At 42.2% G+C, this 24,895-nt stretch overlaps 1 protein-coding gene across 1 annotated transcript in view; it reads right to left on the bottom strand.

The window, feature by feature from the left end:
* Positions 1-518: 518 nt before the first annotated feature.
* The window catches only part of LOC137904475 (small conductance calcium-activated potassium channel protein 2-like), a 40,845-nt gene continuing 16,468 nt past the window's right edge, over positions 519-24,895 (bottom strand). Inside the window, exons 2-11 of the mRNA XM_068748659.1 lie at positions 22,004-22,486; positions 19,028-19,123; positions 17,879-18,297; positions 16,042-16,050; positions 8,005-8,146; positions 7,543-7,653; positions 6,029-6,156; positions 5,525-5,533; positions 2,038-2,107; positions 519-824 (exon numbers count right to left, since the gene is read on the bottom strand). Coding sequence (XP_068604760.1) covers positions 519-824; positions 2,038-2,107; positions 5,525-5,533; positions 6,029-6,156; positions 7,543-7,653; positions 8,005-8,146; positions 16,042-16,050; positions 17,879-18,297; positions 19,028-19,123; positions 22,004-22,486 — 1,773 coding nt within the window. The remainder of the gene's footprint in view (positions 825-2,037; positions 2,108-5,524; positions 5,534-6,028; positions 6,157-7,542; positions 7,654-8,004; positions 8,147-16,041; positions 16,051-17,878; positions 18,298-19,027; positions 19,124-22,003; positions 22,487-24,895) is intronic.

The raw sequence follows: 24,895 nt of genomic DNA, 5'->3' as shown, positions 1-24,895 counted from the left end.
TCAGAGGGCCAGCAGGTGAGCCGAGGCCCTCAGCTCCACAGATCAACATCCCCCTTGTGGTTAAGGACTCTCCGGTGTGATCGCCAGCTCTCACGCCAGCGACCCTAATCCCAGTCATTTTTTTTTAACTATACAAGGGCTTTTATAAGAAAGCTAACTTGGACAGCCACACAATGGCTAAAACATAAACCATATCTCTACTTTATCTCGGTTTTTCAGTCATTTAAAAAAAAAATTATCTTTCTTTTTTTTTTGGATGCATTTATGTTTTTTTGGAGTTAAAGTCTGTTTTCTTTTCTTGGTTCTGTTGGAGTATCTCTGATCCAGTTCTGTGCTGAGAACCTCAGTCGCAGAGCAGATGGTTTTTGGGTGTTGTGTGGGGTAGGGAGGCAGGGGAGAGGTGGGAGACACTGATTAATGGACTCTCTAGCGGTTACAGCTTTGGATGAGAGTAATGAGACGATTGGTTGATTTGAGAAAGGCGGGGCTAGAAGGTGATTGCAGAAGGTTTGTCAAGGCTATCCACTATCAGAGGAGGTGTGTGGTGCTGTGGAGGGGGATCGCCGCCTACGTGTGGTGGAAGTCCAAGATCTCTCAGAGCGCTCAGAGCGTTCTGAGGCTAGTGAGGCGGGCCGAAAGCGGTGAACAAAGCCATCCAGGAAGTCCTGCTGCTGCTGGGTTATGGCTTGGGAGATGAGGCAGGGCAGCGCCTGCAGGCTGCCCGTCACCGAGTCCAGCTTGTCCTCCAATGTGCCGATGCGCTTGTCCAGCTCCTCACTCCGCTCCTGCAGTTCTGACACCAGGTCATACATCACGTTCTGGGTCTAATGAAGGAGAGAAAGTAAATGTGTTTATGGAGGTGCAAAAACAGGAGGACAGAGAATGAAGAGAGGGCATGAGGAGGGAGACGAGAGAGCAATTTAAAATCAGTTTTTCTGTGCATCTACATTTATTCATGGAGGCTGCACACTAAATTTAAAGAACATTCTATATTTTTTAATACATGCATATATGCAATTTTTAAAAAAGCAAGTTTTTCACACTGCTTGAACAGAGACAGCAGCCTTATCTTTAATAAAGTATCGCCCTGGAGAAGGGGCAAAACATTATTATGTTCACTTGTCAAAATGTCAAAAATAAATAAATACTGAATGTACTATTTGTACAAAATGTACAAAAGACAGTCGTTGGTTGGTGACCAATTTGAGAAGATGTATACACAAAGCATTGCCAAGGAATGTGATAGTTTATTACATGTGACCAGAGTAGACAGTTTGAACCGGAAGAGAAGTCAATAATGACAGGAAGCAGTGTTAGGAGGGGCCACAGTTTCAGCAAATCAGCATTGATTTGATCTTCCATGTGTTTAACAAGGAGCTGCACCGATCCATTCACAGCCTGAGCAGGTGTTTAAAGCGTTATGCGTATCCCTGACACAACATTCATATCATGAAAAGTGTCTCTAGATAATATATTGTTCCCAAGTGCATGCAGAAGTGCTGACGTCAAAGAGCGTAATATCTGCACGGGATGTTTGTATTCAGATTATAATATTTTGATGAGAATATGACAAAAATTATTTTTCTGACTTTGCATTCGTACAACATTTCTGTTTCATGCCTGAGCGAAGTATTGTCTTTGGGACTGAACCTCGTGAACTATTGTAGGCTGTACATAGATGGATCCGGTCTTTGACCCTTCTTCTTCTTCTCTGCTCTGCTTTGGTGGGCTACATCTCGATAGGTGTGTCTCACCCTCATACAGGCACACAGTGTTTGGGCTCTTACAGAACCATGAGGATTTTATTCCATTTTAATTGTTACAAATATATAGACCCAAAAGGAGACAGAAGTCTTCATATATTGTTTCTGTTTTGGTCTCCTGTGATTTCACCATCTTGTCACAAAGGATAATAGTAAAGTCACAAGCAATAAAAAAACAATATATACAAGTTGAAAGGTGATAGCATTTCTTTAAGAAGTGATGGTAAAATATTTATTACAGCAACTTGAAGGTTACATTACATCGGACACTTACCTTTGCCAAGTCCACCAACGTGTTGGCCTGATCATTGAGTTTCCTCTGCTCCATCTTCACACTGCGCAGTCTGGTGGAGGTACGGGGAGGAAGGAACAGGAAGAGGAGAGAAGGAGGTGGACAAAGGAAAGAGTGGATGAAGCCAAAAAAGTGGTGGAGGAAGGAGAAAGGGAATAAAGTGAAGGAGAGCAGTTTGCAGGAGGGGAGCACAGACAGACAGGTTGGGTTTAAGGTGGAGCAGAAGGAAGGAGGAACAACTTATTAACAGGCGTGTTCTCCCTGATGAGACAGAGAGAACAGCCTGCATTGTAGATATAAATGCATAAAATACTTTTCTGAATATCGATACATACACACACACACGCCTTATATATATATATATATATATATATATACACATAGTAATACCTCTACATACGAGTGCTCTGAGATACGAGCCAGCCTGCAAGCCTATTTTGCTTCCAGATGCTGGTGCTCGATCGGCGAGCGTTTCGAGTGCCGCTTCACTCGTTCAGTGATTTTCGCTGTATTTCTTAATTTTCAGCTCTGGGCTGGTTCTTCTGCGTGTAGCTCAGGTAGGGGCCCCGGGGGTTGTTTTCGGGTTGCTGTGGCGGCTTGGGGTGATCTGGGGGGCTCATGTTGCCATTGTTGGGCCCGGGATGACTGCCCCTTTCTTAGGTGGAGGTTTCATGCATGCCAGGTCCACCACTACAGCACCTATCAAAACTCGATTTGAGAATTAACTCCGCCCACAGATCTCTGAGTCAGTGGAGGTTGCTGGGTTAGCTGGTCTCACTATGCTCTCCCTCCTTTTCCTCAGATCTCCCGAGAACTTGATGATCCAGACTTTCCTCTCGAGACTGATGTGAACCTGGTGTATTGGGACAACTCTTGGTTATGGTTGGATGAAAGGGATAGAATCAAGGAGCACAAATAAAGCAATTGCACTCTTTTCAGAACACTGTATTTGTCACTTTTTGTTTGTCCATGTTGTATGTTCACGGCGGTGTGCACAGCCCTCTATGGCGGTAAGCAGGTAATAAAACTAATAAAATATGAATAGGCTAGTCCACCAAGAGGGCAGGTGACGGTCACAATCACTGTAAAAATAAAATTGCATAGAACTCTAACAGTGACTGACGTTATGTACGTTGTCACTGTGGAGCACGAATGCAGACAAGGTTAAAAAAAAAACGATACTGGGGGATTTGTGAGAATGCATTATCTATCCAATATTATTACAGGCTCAATTAATAATCATTAAGTGTACCGTTGATTCCCAGTGAGTTCTGTCTGTGACCGCTAATGTCATCATTGAAAAGAGAAATATAATCTAAGATATAATAATATAATTAAATGTTAATAAGTAACCTTCATTCATAGTAACCTTCATTCGTGGTAGCATTCTCTAGGTGGAAGCATTGCATTGCAAGTGGACTGACGGCTGCAGCATAAATCTGACACTTGGCGCTCCTGAACCAGAGACTGTCCTGTGTGAGGTTTGCTGCTATAAAATAAAACCACCTTCAAATTATATATTAAAAAAAAAAAAGGAAGGTGGTGAACACCTGAACTGAACGAGTGAAACGTGCTCACAGCGCTCGCCCGTCTAGCGCCACCATCTGGAAGTTCCTCGCATCTCAAATTTACGCTCGTCTCTCAATGCAAAGTGTTGCTTGCAGGTTTGCTCGTGTCTCGGAACACTCGTACGTCGAGGTATGACTGTACATATATCTTTATGTGTGTGTGTGTGTCTATATATATATATATATATATATATATAGACACACACACACATATATATTTATATACATATATAAGTAACATACAGTATATGCAGATATAGATATATGTATACATCTACACACACACACACGCATTCATGGTCTGCATCAATACAGTAACAACTAAAACATGCAAAATTGCGGAAGCATACTACGATTCATTTGAAAAAACAAAAAGTGTTTTTATCAGCTTAAATTGTGGTTGTCCCTCAATAATAAAGTTTTAAAATAAGCAATGCTGATCAGTTTCAATGTTGCGAGATGAAGCAACTTGAAGCCAATAATATATTCTTTTTGCAAAAGAAGGTGGAAAATTTGAATGCAACCCTCAAATACATTATTATTATTATATTTAAAAATACGTTGTCCCCCAGCAAAAACATAATATGCTTCCATACCAGAAACCCCCCAAAATCAGTTTCAAATCAAACAGTGCGATTTGTTTCCATCCAGAAAGGAAAGCATTACACAAAAGATGACATGCCCTTTGTCAGTGCTGCACACAGCTCAGTAGGGCTTCATAGATACACACCGGTCATTCAGTAAGCGTGCAGTGACTGAGTGAATTTGTGCACGATGAAATGTGAGAGCTGGGTTGGGTGCGCGCACACGGGTTGATGGCGGTCTGTGCATGTGTGGATGCCACAGATAAAAGATGAAGCGTGCCAGAAATTAATTCCAATGACACTCCTGAACATTCGGCAACATGGACGCTTCAAATAACTGCCAATGACATGTGGTGCATGTTTTGTGATGCCTTCAAAGTTGTGTCTCTTTATCTCTAATCAAATGCATTATGGCATAAGAAATGCTAAAGCCGATGTGAATAATGTGCCATCGTTAGCAGAGGCATCACGCAGGCATCATCTGGATGTGTGAGAAAAAGAATGTCCCTGTCCTGCAAATGATGAGACAGGAAGACAGTCAAGGGCATTTATTCATGTGAAAATCAGTTTATGAGAGCGTCACTGTGAGGAAGCTTCTGTCTTGTGTCTGTTTGCTTGTCTTTGTCTTCAAGGCAGTCGAAGAATCAGGGCTAAAAGCTAAAGGCGCTGCTTATTAGTATAGTGCATCACAGATACAGATTAATTCTCCAACCTAAGTTGTCGGTGTTATTGGTGTTTGATTGTATATACGGCAAGAAAAAACTAAAGCAGAAGTGAAGATTAAACCAGTAGCAAAATGCTAAATCTCATTAGAGCTACTTGACATTACTCTTGTCATGTGCGTTCATGTCATCACAAAAGCATCAGGAGTGTAGGATGATGTTCTATTGATGCAGGTTAATATAGCCTCCAGAGCAGCTATATTAATGATGGGCAACAGTATACAGTACATCTTAGATGATTATGAACCGCTGGTCAAGCCAAGAAAGCTCCAAGCTCATTCTGCGCAAGATGCTTTTCTTTCACACGTTCAACCCTCCGCTAGTTGCACCAGAGGTAAATGTTGATGCTTGGTTTCAATATTTTTTTTTTGTTTCTCTCCATTCAAAGGGGGGATGGGAGGGATAGGGAGGATAATGGAACATGGACGTAAACCAAAAACCAAAAAGGATCAGCATCCAGTAAATTCATTGGTTTGTTTTTCTGTAAAAGAATTTTTTCATGCATGTCAAATGCAGACATGAAGAGGAGGAGTAGGAGGAGGAGGAGGATGTTGAGGAAACAGTAGGAGGAGGATACATAGAAGACTCAACTTACTTCTGAGCTCTGCAGTGATAGAGCAAAACAAAGACAGAACACAGTACAGAGTTTTAACCCCACAACATTCACGAAACAAGTGGAACCGTTACACTTCTCGATGTAAGCACGGGGTAAAAGGGGGCTGGAGGGAGAAGGGGAGGGGGCGGGGAAAGGGAAGGACCATTACACTCGACTGCAGTTTGTGTTCTTCTGTGTGTGTGTGTGTGTGTGTGCGTAGAACAAATTACGCTACCAGAAATCTCCATTTCATCAATTGATTAGCAATGCAGTCATTAATAATAGAGCCTCAGTATTTTGTATTTAAAAAAACAGCAATCAAGGAAATGACATCAAACATTTCAGGGTTGACATTTTGGTAACATTCTGTGGGCTTTTATTGGGGGGGGGGGGCGCATGCTGAGTGATTCTCCTCGCTGGCTGGTGGCGACCATCTCTGCCCATATTTCGGTCAAACATCTCGTTACAAGGCTCATCAAACGACGCGTGCAGCGTGCAACTTACTGGTGAATGGCTTGGAGGAACTTGCGCTGGTGTTTCCGCACCTTGGCGTGATCGATCTTCTTGACCAGCTTAGTGTGTTTGTAGATGAGCCATGTTTCCCTGAGTACATTGGCAGCTGTGTTCTTTACCTGTGAAGCAAAATGAAGTCTCACGGTTTTTATCAGACGTTCACGATTAATACGGCCAAATTATCACCATCTGCAAAACATCAACAACAGAGAAAACAAATCTGAATATTCAATGTCATTTTTTAGATGACACTTTATGTCTTTGTTACAAGAATACCAGAGTAGCATCGTGCAGCAGACTTCAAATCTCCCAAGTGGAGGAAAATGAAGAAAGGGTCAAAGAGAAAGCAAAAACAGAACCCAAAGGAGCAAAATTAAAGCACAACGAGAGTAAGTCACGCAAGTTAAGAAATATCCAAGAACGAAATTTGAAAATGTAAAGAAAAAAGGAGTGTGTTTTAAATTTAAACTACGTATGTTATTAATATTAGTACAGTAATACCTGCTTTTCCCCGCATGAACTTCTCATGTCTTCCAGATCCTCTGCCAGCAATCAGCTCATTCCGGTCACCTGTGCTCCCATGCACACCTGCAGCTAATCTGTCATCAGCCCGAACACTGCATATACTCAGCTCAGACACCACACCCTTGCCCATTGGATTCGTCTGCCCGATTGATCTGAATTGGCTGGTTTCTGAACACTGCCTGTTTTTTTGGACCTTCGCTTGCCTGCCCCTTCGGTTCTGTCCGCTGGTTTGGACTGACTGCCCGGTGTGATTAAAAAGAACAGTTTCTGGATTCCCCCTGTCTGTGCCCTGACAAACGTACAATTACAATACGCCATGGTATAAAGTGTATCTGTCCCTCCCACCTACAATGGGAGCCTATCAGCTTGTGCTAAACAAGCCCAAAGGCAATGACTCCCAATCAATGTCCACTTCAGGGTGTCACTAACTATTCCATCACCCAACAACTCGGGCACAAAAATCCCAACACATTAAAGGATTTTATAAAAAGGCAATACGGAAACAGTAAAGTTAGAGATTAGAAATTATATTAACGCAATTTAAAAACATGACGTGCTAAATAGGACTGTAACTAATTAATTGCAATTAACGCAATGATCTGACATCCCTATAAGGAAGGACAATAATCAGGCTGTCCATACATTCCCGAGATTATTTTTGGATTGAGAAACAAGAAAATTTCATTTAAAAATAATCTTAATTTTTACAACTTTTCAATTTTTTTATTTTCATTTTATCGCATCGTTTCACTTTAGGCCTCCATGTTGTCACCAACAGGTTTCGGAACACTCGTACATCAAAGCACTCGTATGTCGAGGTATTACTGTACTTCACTGGCAGCAATACTGTGTAAATAGACACTATTTGTACCATGCTGTATTACAGTTTACAGCATGTAATACAGCACAAGAGTTTTCTGGTGTCACGTGAACTTACATATATTTTTACAGTGTAAATGCAGTGGTCTACTGTGACTCACTCGTTTGCAGAGTTGTGTGTCCATCATGAAGTTGTGGACATGTTTCTCCGCCTTGGTCAGCTCCAGCTTCCTGGCGACCACTGCAACCACCAAAGCAGTGCAACCAGCTCCCTGTTGCACAAAGACATGGTCAACCAAACATAGCAGCTGCTTCGAAAAAACTTTAAAATACCTTGATTAAAAAAGAAAAAAAAACAGTATTGCATGATTTCAATAATCAATAACATGTAGGGGATTATTTTAGCTGACTGTGTTCAAGAATCACAGATTTCTTTTTCCATCACTTTTATCTTTGATAACATAAATAAATATGGTAACATAAAATAAAATTTGAGTTTGTCACAGACTTGTATTTGTCATGAACCACTAAATCACATATAAAGTCAGCTCTATGTTGTGTTTCTAGTTTGTAGTGAGAGCTGAGCTGTGTTTCTAAGAGCGAAGAAGAAGAAAGGAACCAACCATAATCCCTGTAAGTAGACACACGCCTTTCCCACAGTATGTGTGTGGCACCATGTCCCCGTAGCCAATCGAAAGGAAGGTAATCGAGATGAGCCACATGGCTCCCAGGAAGTTACTGGTCACTTCCTGTTTGTCATGATACCTGAAGTGATGAAGATAAGCAGAGGTGGAGTATACACAGTCAGTCAACCAGCACAAAGGGTGCTTGAATGTGAGCGTACTGTAAACGGCCGTGGTGCTGTGGTGGGTGGAGGACATGGAGGTGGTGTGGAGGGGGGAGGTAAGAATCCCGATGCAAAGTATTTACCGGTACACTGGATTTGTTAAGACAGTTTGACAAAGAAGCAAAAACAACCCCCAAATAAATCTGTGTTCTAATTTAATAAAAATAAACACATGTTTGTATTCTAGCGGTACTATCATTAATTTCTGCTTTTCAGGAATCTATATCTGAGAAACTCATTAGATGAAAAGCTGTAACAGAAAATTAAAATAGGCGTGGAGGCAGAAAAAAAAAGCAGATAGTGTCAGTGTTTTAAAATTAAGCTGATGGCATGATTCAGACTAAACTTGTGTCTCTGCCTATTTGGTGAGAGGAATGATATGAAGCAACGTTTACAAAATGTGTCTGAAGTTGAATCACTTACTCGAATATTAGCATATCAATGCAAATTTTAGATGGCAGGTTTCAAAAAAGCAGAGAGGGAGGCCGCGTCACGGTAAGCGAATGGATAAAGCACGCCGCGGGGTCAAACATGGTTTGGAGATGGAGATGAGAAGTAAACAAACAAATGTCATTCAGAGGCGCGGCTGCATTTAGTCAAATGGACAATTGGTCAGAGTTTGCTGCAAATATTTCCTCCATAGAGTTTCCGCCGCACCCAGAAAGATTTGGCAACGCAAGTCATCACTTCCAAGAACTCGTTTGTTGAAAATAGCTGCAATAGCAATGCTTATGTTGTCAGTCCACAGGCCTACAGTTCATATGCAAAAAAAAAAAGAAAAGCTAATTAAAGACAATACAAATCTGAATTGACGATGACATTCCCAAGCAAGACAAAAATCCTTCACAGAGGCAGCCCCGCCTTACCCCCCCCACCCAAGTTCACCCACCCACCCTCATTCACCCGACTTCATTATTCTCAATGGGCTGTCTAGGAGGAGATTAGATCATCAGAGTTTGGTTCAAATAAAATATCCTTTAAACTCTTTGAGACAGCATCTCGCTAACATTCCTCTGACAAGACACAGAACAGGGATTCCCATTTCTCATGCTTTTTAGAGGTTGCTCTCTGGGGTGTTTCTGACCAATCATGAATTGCTAATGGCTTTGAATAATCCCGAGGTGACCCAGTGAGTGCACTTAAAATGTCCGGAATGATCACCTCGACCATTTCTTTCTAAATGAAGGGAAATAAACCCAACAACAATAAAACAAAACAAAACAAACAGTTGGTTTTGCATAAATGCCTGCTCATTCTCCTCCTCCAAGACAGTTCATTGTTGTCGGATACAAAAACACATCAATTGTTCATGCCTTCTGCAGTTCTGGAAAAACTCCTACTCTGTCGATTCATGCTCAAAGTCAGAGGAGAGAGCGACCAGGAGCACTTTCTCCCTCAGAGTTGCAAATAAAAGGTGCGCAAGTCTGTAGAACTCAAACTTCTTAAGTGACATGCAGAGAAGCAGTCTGTGAAATACCATGCAGGAAAAAAGAAAGGTGTCTGCATCCTGCATGCGTCAAAGCCAGTATATTGAGAGCAGGAGAGCGATGGCATAACCTTGAGTCCATTTGGAGATAGAAACCACCTCTGACACACACTGCAGTATCATCAGGTGGGGGTCGGGGTGGGGGGGTGTTGTTCATTTTCTCAGATGGGCTTTCATTTATGTACAGTGTGGGGGAAGATTGGACGAGTAACAGAGGGAATTTGCCACCCCAGTCTCTTTTACCTGCATCTCAGCGCTTTAGCGGCTGCCCTTTGATTGATGCCAGGGGGCTCAACTTGATCAGCTGGCTAAACATCTTAATTAGAAATGACTGCTGTGTTAATTTCATTCATCTTGTCATCAAGGCCAGCAGAGAGTGAGTCATGTCTTCAAGGCAGGTAGAAAAGCTACAATTCACTCTGTTACACTCCATGAATACGCTTACCAAAAAAAAAAAAAGATGTTTTAGTGTTTGTTAGCAGCAACAAATTTTGGGGAATGTTTAATTATCTGTCTTAGTGAAAGGTGGATATATTTTCATGGCATATATTTCAATCAGAGCAGAAGACAGCAATATGGGAACAGAGACAGAGGCTGAATGGGGAGCTAATTAATAGCATTTTAAGGCTCTCAATATACTGTGTCATGTTTTAGCATGGAGAAGAGCTGGCACCACTTTCCAGGATAAGAGCTATAGCATCTGAGTAGACAGTTTTATCCCCCACTGGTAAATCCTCCCTAACAGAAAGTCTGCAGCAGAAGCAGTATCGAGAAATCGCGTAATATATGAACATTATTCATCCAATACTGGCTGTAAAATAATACTATAATTCACATTAGCTATGTAACTTTGCTTCCGTGGTTGCTGAGAAGACGGAGTACAGTATAGCATGATTCACCAACGCAAGACAAACTCCAATGGCATTCAGAAGAGCTCAAAGAGCGGGTCGTCCAATGACCGATAGGTCAGTGGTTCAAATCTTGGCTCGAACTATCCACATGTTAAAGTGTCCATGGGCAACTGAACCACAAATTGCTCCCAGTGGTACTCGCAGCAGTCGCCTACTGGAGTGTGAATTTATGGGTGAATGTGAGGCCAAATGTAAAGCAATTTGGGCACCGCAAAGGTGTAAAAAACGCGATTTAAGTGCAGTCCATTTACCATTTAAGGCACTCAAACTTGATTCAAAATCAGTCTCCTTGCTCTGTAACCATATTTATTTCCACAATTGTGTTTTTATCCCCATCCAGTTGCTGGTTAGCTGGCTAGGTGTCGGGCCAAAATATGAAATTCATTTAATCGTATTTTCTGGTGTGGATAAAGGAGTTGAGCCTTCTAATTCACAATCACTGGATTGGTAACGGCCAAACCTTTAAATTTATATTTGATTTGAACCAAACTAAACATACTAGATACCAACCCGCTAAATATGTCAGGTTAGCGAGGGAAGGGAAAGGTCTACAAGACAGTGGTGAGGACAGCCATGATGGACGGCTTAGAGGCAGTGTCTCTGAGGAAAAGACAGGAGGCGGAGCTAGAAGTGGAGGAGATGAAGATGCTGAGGTTCTCCTTGGGAGTGACCAGGTTGGGCAGGATTAGAAATGAGACAATAAGAGGGACAGTGAAGGTTAGACATTTTGGAGATGAGGACAGACTTTGCTGGTTTGGACATGTCCAGAGGAGAGACAGGGACTAAATCAGTAGAAGGATTCTGAGGATGGAGCTGCCAGGGAACAGGGCCAGAGGACGACCCAGGAGGAGAGACATGGACGTAGTGAGGGAGGACATGAGAGTGGCTGCTGTTGGGGAGGACGATGGAAAGTGAAGAACTTTTCTCATACCTTTATTAAAATTTAGCATCAACATGAGCCTGTTTTCTTTTTATATGCGCTAATGAATGATTCCCAGTGATTTTAACTGCCTCTGTGTGCAAATGAATAAAAACATAGTAAACACATTTGTCAATCCACCCTCTCTCTCTCTCACACACACACACACACACACTCACACACAAAATCCAATGCTTAAAAAGTTAGTTGTGTTTTTTTTAACACTGAAGAGGATATTTGAAGTGCCATTATCTTGATTTTGGTTAGAATCACTTCTCATTCGTGAAATATCTGAACATCATGTTGCTGCACTAAAAGGATAATAATGAATATTCTGCTTCCAGAGATGTTTGAGATATAGACACATAAATGTTACATCTGTTTTCTCGTGCTTCTAAAACATGTATCTGTTGGGAACTTGTTTAAAATGGATTAATATATGAGGGACCTGATTCTGCATGTGATATCAGACTTCCTCTGGGAGGAACATAACATCGTGTCTGTCTTGCTCCTCTGGCCCTGCAATCACACTCAAAAACAGCAGTACCGGTACTTCCCCTTTCCTTCCTGCATGTTGGCTTCACATCAACAGAAACACATTCAACATCTTTTCAACAAGTGCAGGTCTTGTTGATTAAAATGAACTTGAACGCTGGCTGCGATTGGGGAAAAATATGTTAAAATGCTCCTCAGGGACTGTGTTAGTTGCAGAATACATGAGCAGATTAAATTCAAAGTGATGATGACCCAATTAAAAAAACTGCAAGCCGAACAGTGTTCATACAGCACAACTAATATTCAAAGCAAGCAAGCAGCAACGGAGCATTTGTCATGATATGTGCATTATACAGAAAATGTTTCCAAGTTCTATGAAATTGTAAATAAATGTCAAAAAGCATTTCTGTTGGAAATCTATCAATCTGGACCAAGTGGAAAGACCTACAGGCATTCCTAAATCTACCAGCATGTAGATTGTATACTTTATGTATGTGTATTTGCTCCATGGTTTCCGTGGAATGTGTCGATGTACGCTAAACAATAAACTTTCCTTGTAAGAAAAGGTTAAAACTCATGCTTATGGTCTTGTTGTGTTTTTGTCATCCATTTACTTTGATCCAAATGTGTCCGAGGAGTCCAGAAAGTTGTGACTCTGTACGATCTCCATCTCTTGGCTTCTCGCCTGGGTGATTAATTCTTAAACATACTTGGCCAGTTGAGGGACTCGATGTCACACTGACCCCTCATCTGATGATCAAACATGGAGCCGGTGCAGTCGAAAAAAAGATATATTGTAACTGTACCTTTGCCAATTGACATAAAATACAATATAAACTTTTGATTAAATGAGACTTAATGTGATCTCATAACACCGACATACATATCTTGCAGGGAATGAGATTATGTTATTGTACCAGCGGCACAATGATTGTGACTATCGCCCATATAATGGCTTGCTGTCAACCAACCAAGATTTACATCCAAAAGGAAAGTGCTGCTTGGGTGTGCTGACTTGCAGATTTTGCAGACGGATCGGTGCAGCGGCTGTAGCGATGCCAGACGGCCTCCACAAACATTTGAATGATCAAATGTTTGTTTTGGATGAATTTCATCCATTTTAAAGCTGCTGCGTGAAAAACGTCCCAAGAATTATCCAAATCTGATTTAAATCAGCCTCTTGCAAAGACAGAAGTAGAAGATGTCCGTCCAAACCCTTGACACAATTTCATGGCACTACTCTCGTAAAACGTTCATATTTAATGTGAGAAAAGCCTCTTCTGTTCTTCTTAATCTCCAATGGAGCCAGGCAGGAAGCTCTGTCCTCTGTCCTTAATCTTAATGTTTCAGTGTGAGTGTGAGTATGTCTCTGGGGTTATCAGATAGTGAGTATGTTATTACAGATGTTTCATTGAATTAGGTTAAGGGCACCTCCACAAAACTCCAGCAGTGTGTGCCAGGATCAGTCCCCCTCTCAATCCTGTTACCGAATCTCAAGCTAGGAAGATCACAACAGTCCCTGTGTATTTCAAAAACGTGCTTCGCTCCCAGACATAATTAGGAAAAAGGAATTCATGATAAACCCATTAGTGTTTGACTTTAGTTTGCTGCTAATTCCAGATATTCAACCTGCGGGGGGGGCATGATGAGCTTGGAAACACCGCCAGTCCACCTCCACTGCGTACAGCTACAGTAAGCATTTTCTCCCAAATGCTATCGAGGCCTAATCTGCTATACCTCTGCCCACAAAACCACAGTAGCACTCAATGGTAACACAAGAACTGTGCTATTACCTTCTGTGATCATCGCCGTTTGTTTGTTTCTGTCTGTCTGACTATTAGCAACATAACTCAAAAATGTTACGGGCGGATCTTGATGAAATTTTCAGGAAAAGTGACCAGGATCAGATGATTATTTTTTGGTGATATCCAGAAGAGATCCTGGATTCTGGATCACTTTGAAATGTCTGTTAACATTGCAGTCAATGGAGCTTCAAAATGTGTTCCTCAATATCTCGGTTGATTATTGACCAATGTTTATGGAATTTGACGCAGTCATGTCGGGTGGGGGCCTCTATCTCACCACTGAATTTCATCTGGATCAGATCCAGAATAAGGTTAGAGGTGAGCTGTCGGCTGGTAACTGTCTGTGAATGTCTTGATATATTTGAGCCAGTTTTCTTTAGTTTCTACACAATTGAAATAGTTGGGATGCTATATAAAACATAAAAACCTCTATTAATTCTAATCAGCACAAAGAGAACATTTCATTTTTTCTTTTAAATAAAATGGCATTTTTTTAATGCCAATAACACCTGGCAACAAATGACAAATTGGCTTTCACACCACAAATATCTACAATAATAACAATGGGCCAAACATATCTGAAGAAATAGGCACCTGAAAGTTGATCAGAAAGAGCTACTTTAAGCTGCTGCTGTCTTATGATGATGAATTAGAGGTGACTCCACATTCTCTGTTACGTAAACATGTACTGCTGATTTTGTATATAACATCGTCATTGGCTACAATAGAAACTACACCTCAACAATAAAATACTATGATTTGATCTTGTAATCATGTGAATACGGCGGCTGCTGGAACAGAGTTTACTTTCTGGTTATATGTCTAGATGTTGTGACTAACCGATGAGACAATCTGGATGTCGGAGCCTAGGTCTCGGTGTCCCAGACTAGAAACTCAGGCCTGATAATCCAGAGCAAATCTGAGAGACAGTCATCTGAACTTCCTGCAAACTTGATTTCACACAGCCTACGGGTCCTCACCAGAGGAAGAGAGGTGAGAAACAGTGCTCGCACATTTGAAATAGAGAGTTTTGTTTCAGATGGCAGAGTTAGAGGAGGAGGGGGAGAGAATAAAGATAACAGTTAAAGGGAAGGCAAGGCATGCATGTAAGTGTGTAACAAAGATTAGAGCTGCTTGGTATGGATAAGGGAAGACACTACTGAATCAGTAGTGAACAGAGATGAGGAAGAACTGCAAAGCATGGCACTTTTGATGGGGGGGGGGGGTTATGTTAGTGACGGAGAAGCCAAAGAGCTTATTGAAGGAGTTTAGTTGAGCTTTGGGAAACAAGCGCCTCTTTATTTTCAACATTTTAGAATTGACTTAAAATTAATGGATTGATAAGCAAACACGAACACTGGCATGCTGTTTGAGTGTTTTCCAGAAGAGGGGGCAAAGGTGATGAAGACGGGGCAGCACAGCTGCCTCCTTCCAGGCAGTCTCAGGGTAAGAACAATGTGCTGAGCAACAACGGGAAGCAATGCATGCTTTCACCTGCCAGCCTGCGTAATTCTGCTCGTATGGAGATGTCGATCCAATCATGCAGTGCTAGACATTAAGACACGACACGGAACAAAAGGACAATACCCAGTACACAAGCTGACTTGGCAATTTCCCTTTAATTGTGTACTGTGACTGTCTTTGGTCACTTCCAGAGGACAATCTTTAGAGTAGAAGTAAGAAACGTCTGCGGAAAACCATTATAACACTGAGACACCCAATGTGTGAACACAACGGAGAGAGAGGCTTTTGCTTCTCGACAAATCTTTGGAGTTGCTGTTAAATAGACTTTTTACGTAATATGGATCCCTAAAAATTGCACAAGGAGAGGCATAGCAAAAAATGAGAAAGGACTAATTGCCCTCTGGCATATTCACAAAGTTAACGGGAAGGAGCTGCTCCACTGTAGCTCCCATTTCCTCCTCCAACACGCCATTGTTAGCAAAGAAACGCTTGCTTCATAGTGCTGCTCATGCTGTTGGTCTCAGCTGTGCTCCTATAGCTACTGAAAACCTGTTTTCCCAGCAGAAGGATGGCCCATGCCAAATGGAGTTTACGAAGGATCACTGTTCATTAAATTGTGCCCCTTCTACCCCGCTACTATCCCACCCTCAATCCCCATTTAGGGCAGCAGTGGCGCCAGCTCGGTGCAGAATGGAAAGATGTGTTTTCCCACGGCTAGAGAACAAGGACTCACATGGTATCCCTACAGAGCAGCATAGTGGGGAAATAGAAAGTACAATAAAATATTACACACACATGCATACACCCACACGTGCATACTTGCACCCATCTGTAGAAACACACACGTACATACAATCATCCACCCACCTGAACACGGCATTATTCTGAAGTGGGAACCAAATGACTATCAGGATGCACTGCTCATGAGAAGTGTGTGTGTGTGTGTGTGTGTGTGTGCATTGTCCCAAAATATTATGGATAGGATAATGAGATCCTAGATAATCATAATCATAATAATAATCTCAATGTGTAGCCGAGACTTTAGTTTAAATGAACAGTGCTCTCTCCAAATGTAAAACAAAATCCTCTAAAGCTGATGAATGAATATGTTGTATCTTACTTGTTTAAAATGAGAGATTTTGTCGATTTGTTTACTTTTATTCCATGAGATGATAGCCGTATCGCAGTTTGAGTGGTCTCATCCTCCGAAGCTTGTTGGACCACTGAGGCTGTCGCATGAGATGCTACGGGTTGGTTGATTAGTTGATAAGAAGTGATACAATAAAAGCTGTTTGGTAGGAGAAGTATTAGCAGACGCTGTGGTGTAGTCACAGCAATAATCAAAGCTGTAGCAGCAGCAATTCCAATAATAGTAGTAAAATCTTCCATAGATACAACTACAGTTTCACACTAGCTTTAGCACAAGCAGAAATGAGGTTGATACCTTGTTTATATAAACTAATATATAGCCTTATATTAAAAGCATGATTGTTTTTCTTTCCCACTGGACCACAGTGAATCGTGGCCCATGAATGATTCATGGGGGGGGGGGGGGGGGATTTATGAAGGAATTATTTAGTGTACAACACAGTCTTGAAAGGATGCAGGCCATAAACTGAGACACAATTTATTCCTGACCTACAACACATTTGTATTTGTTCCTGCCGTCCAACGATTGTACAGCTGCTGGCTTCTCCTTTATTTCGTGCTGAGCTAAGGTAGCAGGCCGGTGGTTCTAGCTACATATCAACCACACTGACATGAGAATGGTATTGATCCTCCAGTGTGAGAAAGGAAGTGAATATCTATGCTATTATCTCTAAGGCTGGTGATAAAAAGAGGAATGAGGGAGCTGTTTAAACCATTTAGAAGCATTGCTGATAGTAGTCAAACGGGACAGTGTGTTGTTTTAAGCATATGCCAACATGGGAGGGTTAGTGGCAAATGTGGGGGGGGGGGGGGTTGGTAAAGAGGAGGTGGGTGGTACTTGGTAACAGTAGGCAAGGTGAGCTGCAGGAGGACCTGGAGCCTACTTGAGAGCTGACGTTAGACCGTCAGTGAATGGTATCATATTGGATCTGACAAGAACTGCTGATGCAGAGCCTCCACTCTCCTCCCCACCAAACGCGGGCTCCCCTTCCACTACGCCGCCGCCGCCGCAAAATTGACTTTGAAACATCAAAGCCGGCATTAATGTCTAAGTTCCCTCTGCAAATGCAAAACGTGAACGGGAAAAAAAGCTTTTCATTTCTCCCTGCCTCTTTCATTTGCAGTGAGAATTGCTGCTGCCCCCCTTGAGACTGAGCCTGATGTGCAGTTTTGGGCAGAACATGGGTTGGGGGGGGGGGGGGGGGTATCCTTGGGGCTGCTCTGCATTACTAAAACAAACCATTCAGCACACAAGCAATTAAACACTCATGAATTATGGACAAGCCATCTGAAACAGCGATGAAAACAGTCGTGGAGTGATTGTTGCGCCAATGAAAGGTGTATCGGCTTGTTTCTAAACGCAGTAATATGTGGTGGGTGTGTCAGTGTATGCCGTACACTAGTCACAACCCTGTGTTTACCTCTCGCAGACACGCACAGTCCATGCAGCAATGATCCAGGAGGATATACTGAAAACCAGCAGAACAGTTCCGGGACAGATGGTCATGAGGGTCTTCATGACAAAGCGTGTGTTGAAGTTGATCTTGTTGAGCGCGCCGATGCTGCGAGACGAAGCGTCGGTGAACAGCTTGCTGTGGAGCAACATGACCCTGCCGATCAGGTAGAGCCTCAGGAACATGGGGATGGAGAGGATGATGTCCACATCAGCATGGGCCACTGACGGCGTGTAGGTGAAGGCCAGCCGCGCCGTCCAGGTGAAGACGTACTGGCCTGGAATGGGATGAATGGCACACACCAGCAGCTCCAGCACGATGAAGAAGATGCGCTCATACGTCATGGCTATCCTCCAATCGTCTGCACCGTTGTCAACCATAAACAGCTGAAGGAAGACAAACATACAACAAGGACTTGTTTCAGAGGTTTCTCCCACAAGGCATGAAAACTGTGTATATCGCCAAAGAGAGGCTCAATAGATATTTTGATACGTCTATAATATTTCAGCTATAGAAAGACTTGTAAACTGTGTAATTTAATGGCAGCAAATTTCTGTTGTGTTTTTTAGACTCTATGAATTAATGACTTCTGAATGAACATACACACAAATGTGAATTCTTGAATTGAAATCCTGTCATCGCAATTAATCAGATAAATATGTGTGCATATTGTATGTTCATAACTACGTGCAGTCATACTTTACAGTGTAATACATGCATATTGTATGTTCATAACTACGTGCAGTCATACTTTACAGTGTAATACATGCATATTGTATGTTCATAACTATGTGCAGTCATACTTTACAGTGTAATACATGCATATTGTATGTTCATAACTACGTGCAGTCATACTTTGCAGTGTAATACATGCATATTGTATGTTCATAACTATGTGCAGTCATACTTTACAGTGTAATACATGCATATTGTAGATTCAAATATTCATGTTAGTATTCATTGATTTTTCATATTCATTTCTCAGCACGACAAAATACATTTTCCAGTCTCTTTTTCAGTTTTCTTAGTGAAGTCCATTTGCCGAATCAGAAACTGTTATCATTGCTATCATCAACATGCATGTCATCGTTATTTTTGTCACTGTGGTGGACTTACCTGGATTTCCCGGGCATGGTACATTATTATAAGACCAAGCAATATAACAGTGGAAAGGCTGATAAGGCATTTCAGTGCAAATGAATATGAAGATTCCTATGGTGAGAGAAAAAGACAAGAGAAAAATATTAAAATAGCCACTCAAATATTTTTTTGCAATATGCATATCATTATCAGAATAACAAAATAAGCTGTCATGCATTTTACAATTTTCAGTGTCTACATTTACATTCAGTAGATGTCAATAGTGATATATCACATTTACAAATAACTATTTCTGAGTCGAGTGCTTGAGGCAGTTAATTCAAATAGAATACAAGTGAAAGCTTTGAGCATTTTCTCTTACACATTGCTGTAATCATATCAATGTGACCAACCCTATATGCACATGGACAAGCCCACCAGACACACAGTTATTAGCTAATGGGGTTTTAAACACAATCAGCGCAGTCAGGATGCTGCTCAACAATGCAGCTGCAGGTGTAGCTGCAGCCTGATATCTGTGGACGATGTTCCCAACAGCTAAACTACCCATTAATCAAAGCCCAGTGCTAATGCAGGGACTTTCCTTTTAATGTTAGGTGCAGGAAAGGCAAGGCTAGCATTAGCTGGGGGGGCCGCCACCACGGTGAGTGTCACTTGCAATAAATAGGCCCACTGGATCCTCAATGTGTGTGTGTGTGTGACATTGTGTGTGTGACAACACAGGCACCTCGACGTTGGAAAAATGGCATTGAATAAATCAACTTAGCAGCCGTGGTGTAAAAATGCCCTTCTGCAGCAGACTAATGATCCCAGGGTTGCTACTATAATAACAATGACTCCTACAACAAATGAAAACAACAGTGGAAATATTCATTTAGAATCGTCAGTGTGGCGACAGCGAGAGCTCCGTATTATTTTGCCCTTCGGTGGTTCATATAATATGGACCATATCAGAGCGTATTTTTAGTTATCACCTAGATTGCTTTGCCCCGAACGTCGGCAATGTGTTCTCAAGGCATTCTAATGTTTCAAATTGTTTTGAAGAGTCTCTGGTGAAATAACATTAAATAAAACAATTAATCCACCTGCCAGAGGTTTAAAGATTTTTCATTTCCAATGCTCGCTGCCTCCGACCGTGGCTTCCCTCCTTTAGGAAAACCATGGATCTCCCGATGAGATCTCCTGTGACGTTGGGTGCAAAGTTGCCAACCAGAAATTATGGTTTATTTCCATTTTGGCATCACAGTTTTGAAAATACAGTAATACCTTGACATATGAGCGCTTTGACATACAAGTCTTCCGAGATACGAGTCAGCCTGCGAGTAATATTTTGAGACGCGACCATGAATTTGAGATGCACGCACGCATCCAGATGCTGATGTATCGATGTATCTCTGAATATTTGTTAGAATAAACTGATGGGTCCAAAGAAAGCGAGCGGTAAGGATGGCAGTGAGAAGAAAAGACGCACGATGACGATGGAAATGAAGCATGAAATTATCGATCAACGTGACCGTGGCTTCCCTGTAATTGATTTGGCACACCACAGAGGAGTATATCGATTATTTGTACACGTTATCCCCCTAGCAGACAGTAAGTGCGTTTACATGGACACATTTAATCAGATTAAAAGCCTATTTTGAATAACAATGCTTCATGTACACACCCAAATCGGATTAGTCTTACCCAATCAAGCTCAATCCGATCAAGATTCTATCCAGATTGGTAGGGGTGGTTTATACTGATTGATGATCCAATCAGGGTGCATGAAAACACTTATTCCATGAAAACACTTATTCCAAAGAAATTTTGTCCATGTAAACGCAGCCACTGTGGCAAATTAACATCCGCAAAATCCCAGTCCCAATGTGTGCCTCGGATTGACAGTGTTCTCAGTGCCGGTGATGTTGAGCCCCGAATGCAGTCGTCCCCCTCTATTGCTAATGTTGATGCAGACTGCTTGAGAAGTCTGGTTAGTGTGTTAGACCGTCTAATGACACAACAAGAGTTTGTTAATGTGTACACTACGTCTATTATATCCGAAAACGACTCAGATAGTAGTTCAATGTACTCAGAGAGACCAGGCATTTGGTGAGCTGTTTTATACACCTGTCCAGATTAATGACAGTGGTACTCTGTGGTATGATGGACTCTCCTCAAAAGCCATTCCGCGTAGTGTTTTAGTCGGTCGCGAAGTTACACCAGTATGGGGCGATAGATGGCTACCTATGGCGATTGTTAATCCCACTGATAGGCCTATCGTGCTGAAAAGAAACAGCAAACTAGGTGATATTTCGCCGGGAGCAGAACCGTGACTGTGAGCAAGACAATGATGCCTCCCACACCCCTTGTGCCCGGGGCAATGTAGCCAAATGCCTGTCTAATCTAGGTCTTGGAGACGTTGATTTTGACTGATGCCAAGTAAAAGACACCTGTAAAATAAATCTCGCTAAGCTGTTGATTGAGTATAAAACTCCTCTGTTACCATGTTTTATTACTAACATTTTATTCCCAACTGCTCCTCCGTCGCAAAGCCCCTGTTTGCACTAACAGCTGGTCAAAAGAGAAAGGTCTTTGTTTCTCTTTCTGTATTCATCTCATTTCCTTCTCGAGTATCTCTTTCCATCTCTTTTCTGCTATGAGGTCATAGCATCATCTCCTGCTGGATGCTGTATTCAGAGACAATGGGATCAGAAGTGTGACCAGTCCTTTTGCTTAACACTGATCTTATGCCAATTTTAGCAGAAGAGCTAAATAAGCAGGACTGTCGTCATTAAAATTAGATTTAGCATCTACTGAACTTTCACGTGAAATTCTTTCTCAATTTGCATCCGTGCAATATTCCGGACTCCTTTTTTGGATAACTTTTGCTAATAACAACTCCTCATAAATCTGACAGTTGCCAGCATCGTACAAATAACGAAAAAAAAACAATATGATACGATAACAACACGCAAAGCTCCCACTCATACATCACACACACACACACACGCAGCCTACCTTAGTGTAAACCCCCCATGACAATTCTGTCTCTGTCACCATGACAACAATCCCAAACATCCCAAAGATAAGTGCGTAGTCGCTGAGCCGCTTCCTCTTCTCAAACAGTGCTCTCCGGTGGCCTAACCTGTACCCAATGTCTCTGTTCTTCTTCTGTGGTGCCCTTCCTCTGCCCCGCCCACTGCCCTCCCTGACTAAACTCTCATTGGATGCCTTGCTGGGGTCTTCACCACTGTTGCCTTTGGATACCACCACCTCCAGGCCAGAGCTGTGCAATGTCTGCAAGGGCTGCGTCTCCGAGTCGAGCTCTGCGAGGTTTCGGCGGGACGAGGATGCCAGGCTGCCCACTAGTGGTCTCACCACTCCGCCATTGTACTTGCAAGTGTTCATGGCTATCTGAGGGAGTCGGCCGCTGCTCTCGGAGAGGGAGGGCTTGGATCCAGCATGGCTCAGCTTCTTCTGCGCAGTAGTAGCCTGCAAACAGGAAGAGTGATAAAAATAAGACTTTCACAACAAGAAGGTGAAAAACTGGTTGGTTGGTACAGAGCATTGGTGTTGGAGCTGCTACTCTATGGTTTAAAGGTCCCATATTATGAAAAACTCACTTTTCCCATGTTTCTACACTGTTATGGTGATTTTGGGTCCTTATCAACCCAAAACAGTGAAGTAAACCATCAGGTCAATCCTTCGTAGTTTGCGTAGGTCTGTAATCACCTCCTGAAACACGTCTGGAAGAAATCCCTCCCCTTCTGATGTCAGGCGGGGCAAACGTGCGCAAGATGTGCGTGAACATGCGTGCGTGCGTCCCCGTGTCTGCGTTCTGCCCGTCCATGCTCTATGGCAGTTTCCCTCCATAAAGTTTATTTTTAGTGGTAATGTTCCGGCGAAAATGGGCAAAAATGTTTTAGTGAACGAGATGCTTTATGGAGCGGGAGGCAGACAGAGATAGACGGCGATGGACGCTAAGCCGATCCGTCATGGTGAAGAGGAAGCTGAGCTGAAAGGCGAAGCTCTCCATTTACCGGTCGATCTCCGTTCCTGCCCTCACCTGTGGTCACGAGATTTGGGTAGCAACCTAAAGAACAAGGTCGCGGGTACAACCGGCTGAAATGAGCTTTGTCCGTAGGGTGGCTGGGCTCTCCCTTAGAGATCAGGTGAGATGCTGGGTGATCCGGGGGAAGGGCGGAGTAGAGCCGCTGCTTGAGTTGAGAGCAGCCAGGTGGGGCGGATCATCGCCGCGTGTGTGCGTGGGTGGGTTTATTGCCAGCTCGACACATCAAGCTGAAACCACACACGCTAGTAGTTCAGATCTGATCTGTAAGATATTCGTCTTGGTGTGACAAGTAGATGAGGGAGAAGTGTAAAATAAAGCCTTCATGATTCAAAATATTTTTTATTAAACCCTGAGATTATTGTTGTCATTGCGGCGTGTGTGTGTGTGTGTGTGTGTGTGTAGAGACACTCTCCCCCTGATTGCGCTCCGCACGTCAACGCTCTCCCTCGGTCTCCTGCATGAGTCGAAGAAGAGCAGAGTGGATAAAGTTTACTTTTCGTGTTAATGTTCCGGCGAAAATTGGCACAAATAAATTTGCTTCCAGGTTTCTGGCATAGCGGTTTGAGACAGAAATGACGGACGCTGTCCTGCAGCATCTGTTTGCTATTTTGACCAAAGACTGTCACAGATATTTCATACAAGTGTTTTGGAACTGCATTAACTTGTGGAAAAAGGGTAGACTATGGGACCTTTAAAGAGCATGGAGTGTAAAGAGAGGGAAACATCTGGCAAAACAATTTCGTGCTCAGAAGGAGAAACGTACAGTAAGAACAAAAATATAAAAAAAACATAACGATGACAGTTACAGTTAAGATATAATTGTCAAAGATTTTGAGAGTTGATTCCTTTGCACAAGCCTTTCCTTCAAGAAAATAGCAACACTTTTTGATGGTTCAAAAACAAATCAATAATAAATAAACTTTGATGTATAAATAAAACTGTATAACCAATGGTGGAACCTACAAAGTGCAGAAAATTGAATCTTTGCACTGCACAAATGTAGATATAAATGATTGATGCACAGCCTGACTGTGTTTCCTATCTGCTATTGGCACTCTTTCAAGCCGGCAGCCTAAATGGGCGCATTGTGAAAATATAAAAGTTTAAAAACAGGCAACAATAAGGATTGGATGACGCTTGTGAAAATCAAAGGATAACTTGTAACGTACAGTGTCAGTTGAGGATAAGGGCAGTTTAGGAGCAAGTTCAAAATCACAGAATGATGTATAAATATTTAACCCATACTTTGTACACTGTTGTATGTACATAGATATATATGAAAACAAATACATGAGAGAATCTATTAAACTTGTTCTGAACTCGTTTTATTTATTGATCATCCAGACAAAATGCTCCTATTTTTCTTCTCTGACCAAGCAGATAGATACCCAAACACATCTGCCTGTCTTCTTCCCTGCCCTTCAGAGAGTCAGGCAAATTATCAAAATGGGTTATGAGAACTTCACATGGAACAGTGCTTTTTTCAGAAACAAGTCAGGGGTGTGTGATATCACTGTTGGCCCTTTTTATTCGGTTTGACAAAGCATGTCTAATGCCTTTAAATGTGCTGGTGGGAATAAAGGATGGCCCTAATGGAAATTTACTAACTCCAGTCCTGTGATGCTATCGTCTTGTGCATATTGTGGCTCCAGAGAACATAACTAAAGGTTAAGGATTAGTGCAGCCCATATTTGTTCTAATCCCCTTTTCTGTATTAAATAGCTTTTTAATCTATCCCATTAGGAGCTGTCGTGCTTTTCAAGACTCTACAGTGGAATTAACATTTGATTTGAATGACAGGAAATGCTGTTCAAATGGATGCTGATATG

The sequence above is a fragment of the Brachionichthys hirsutus genome, chromosome 15, assembly GCF_040956055.1.
Source record: "Brachionichthys hirsutus isolate HB-005 chromosome 15, CSIRO-AGI_Bhir_v1, whole genome shotgun sequence".
In the NCBI taxonomy this organism is placed as follows: domain Eukaryota; kingdom Metazoa; phylum Chordata; class Actinopteri; order Lophiiformes; family Brachionichthyidae; genus Brachionichthys; species Brachionichthys hirsutus.
This window is presented reverse-complemented; position numbering and strand designations above follow the sequence as displayed.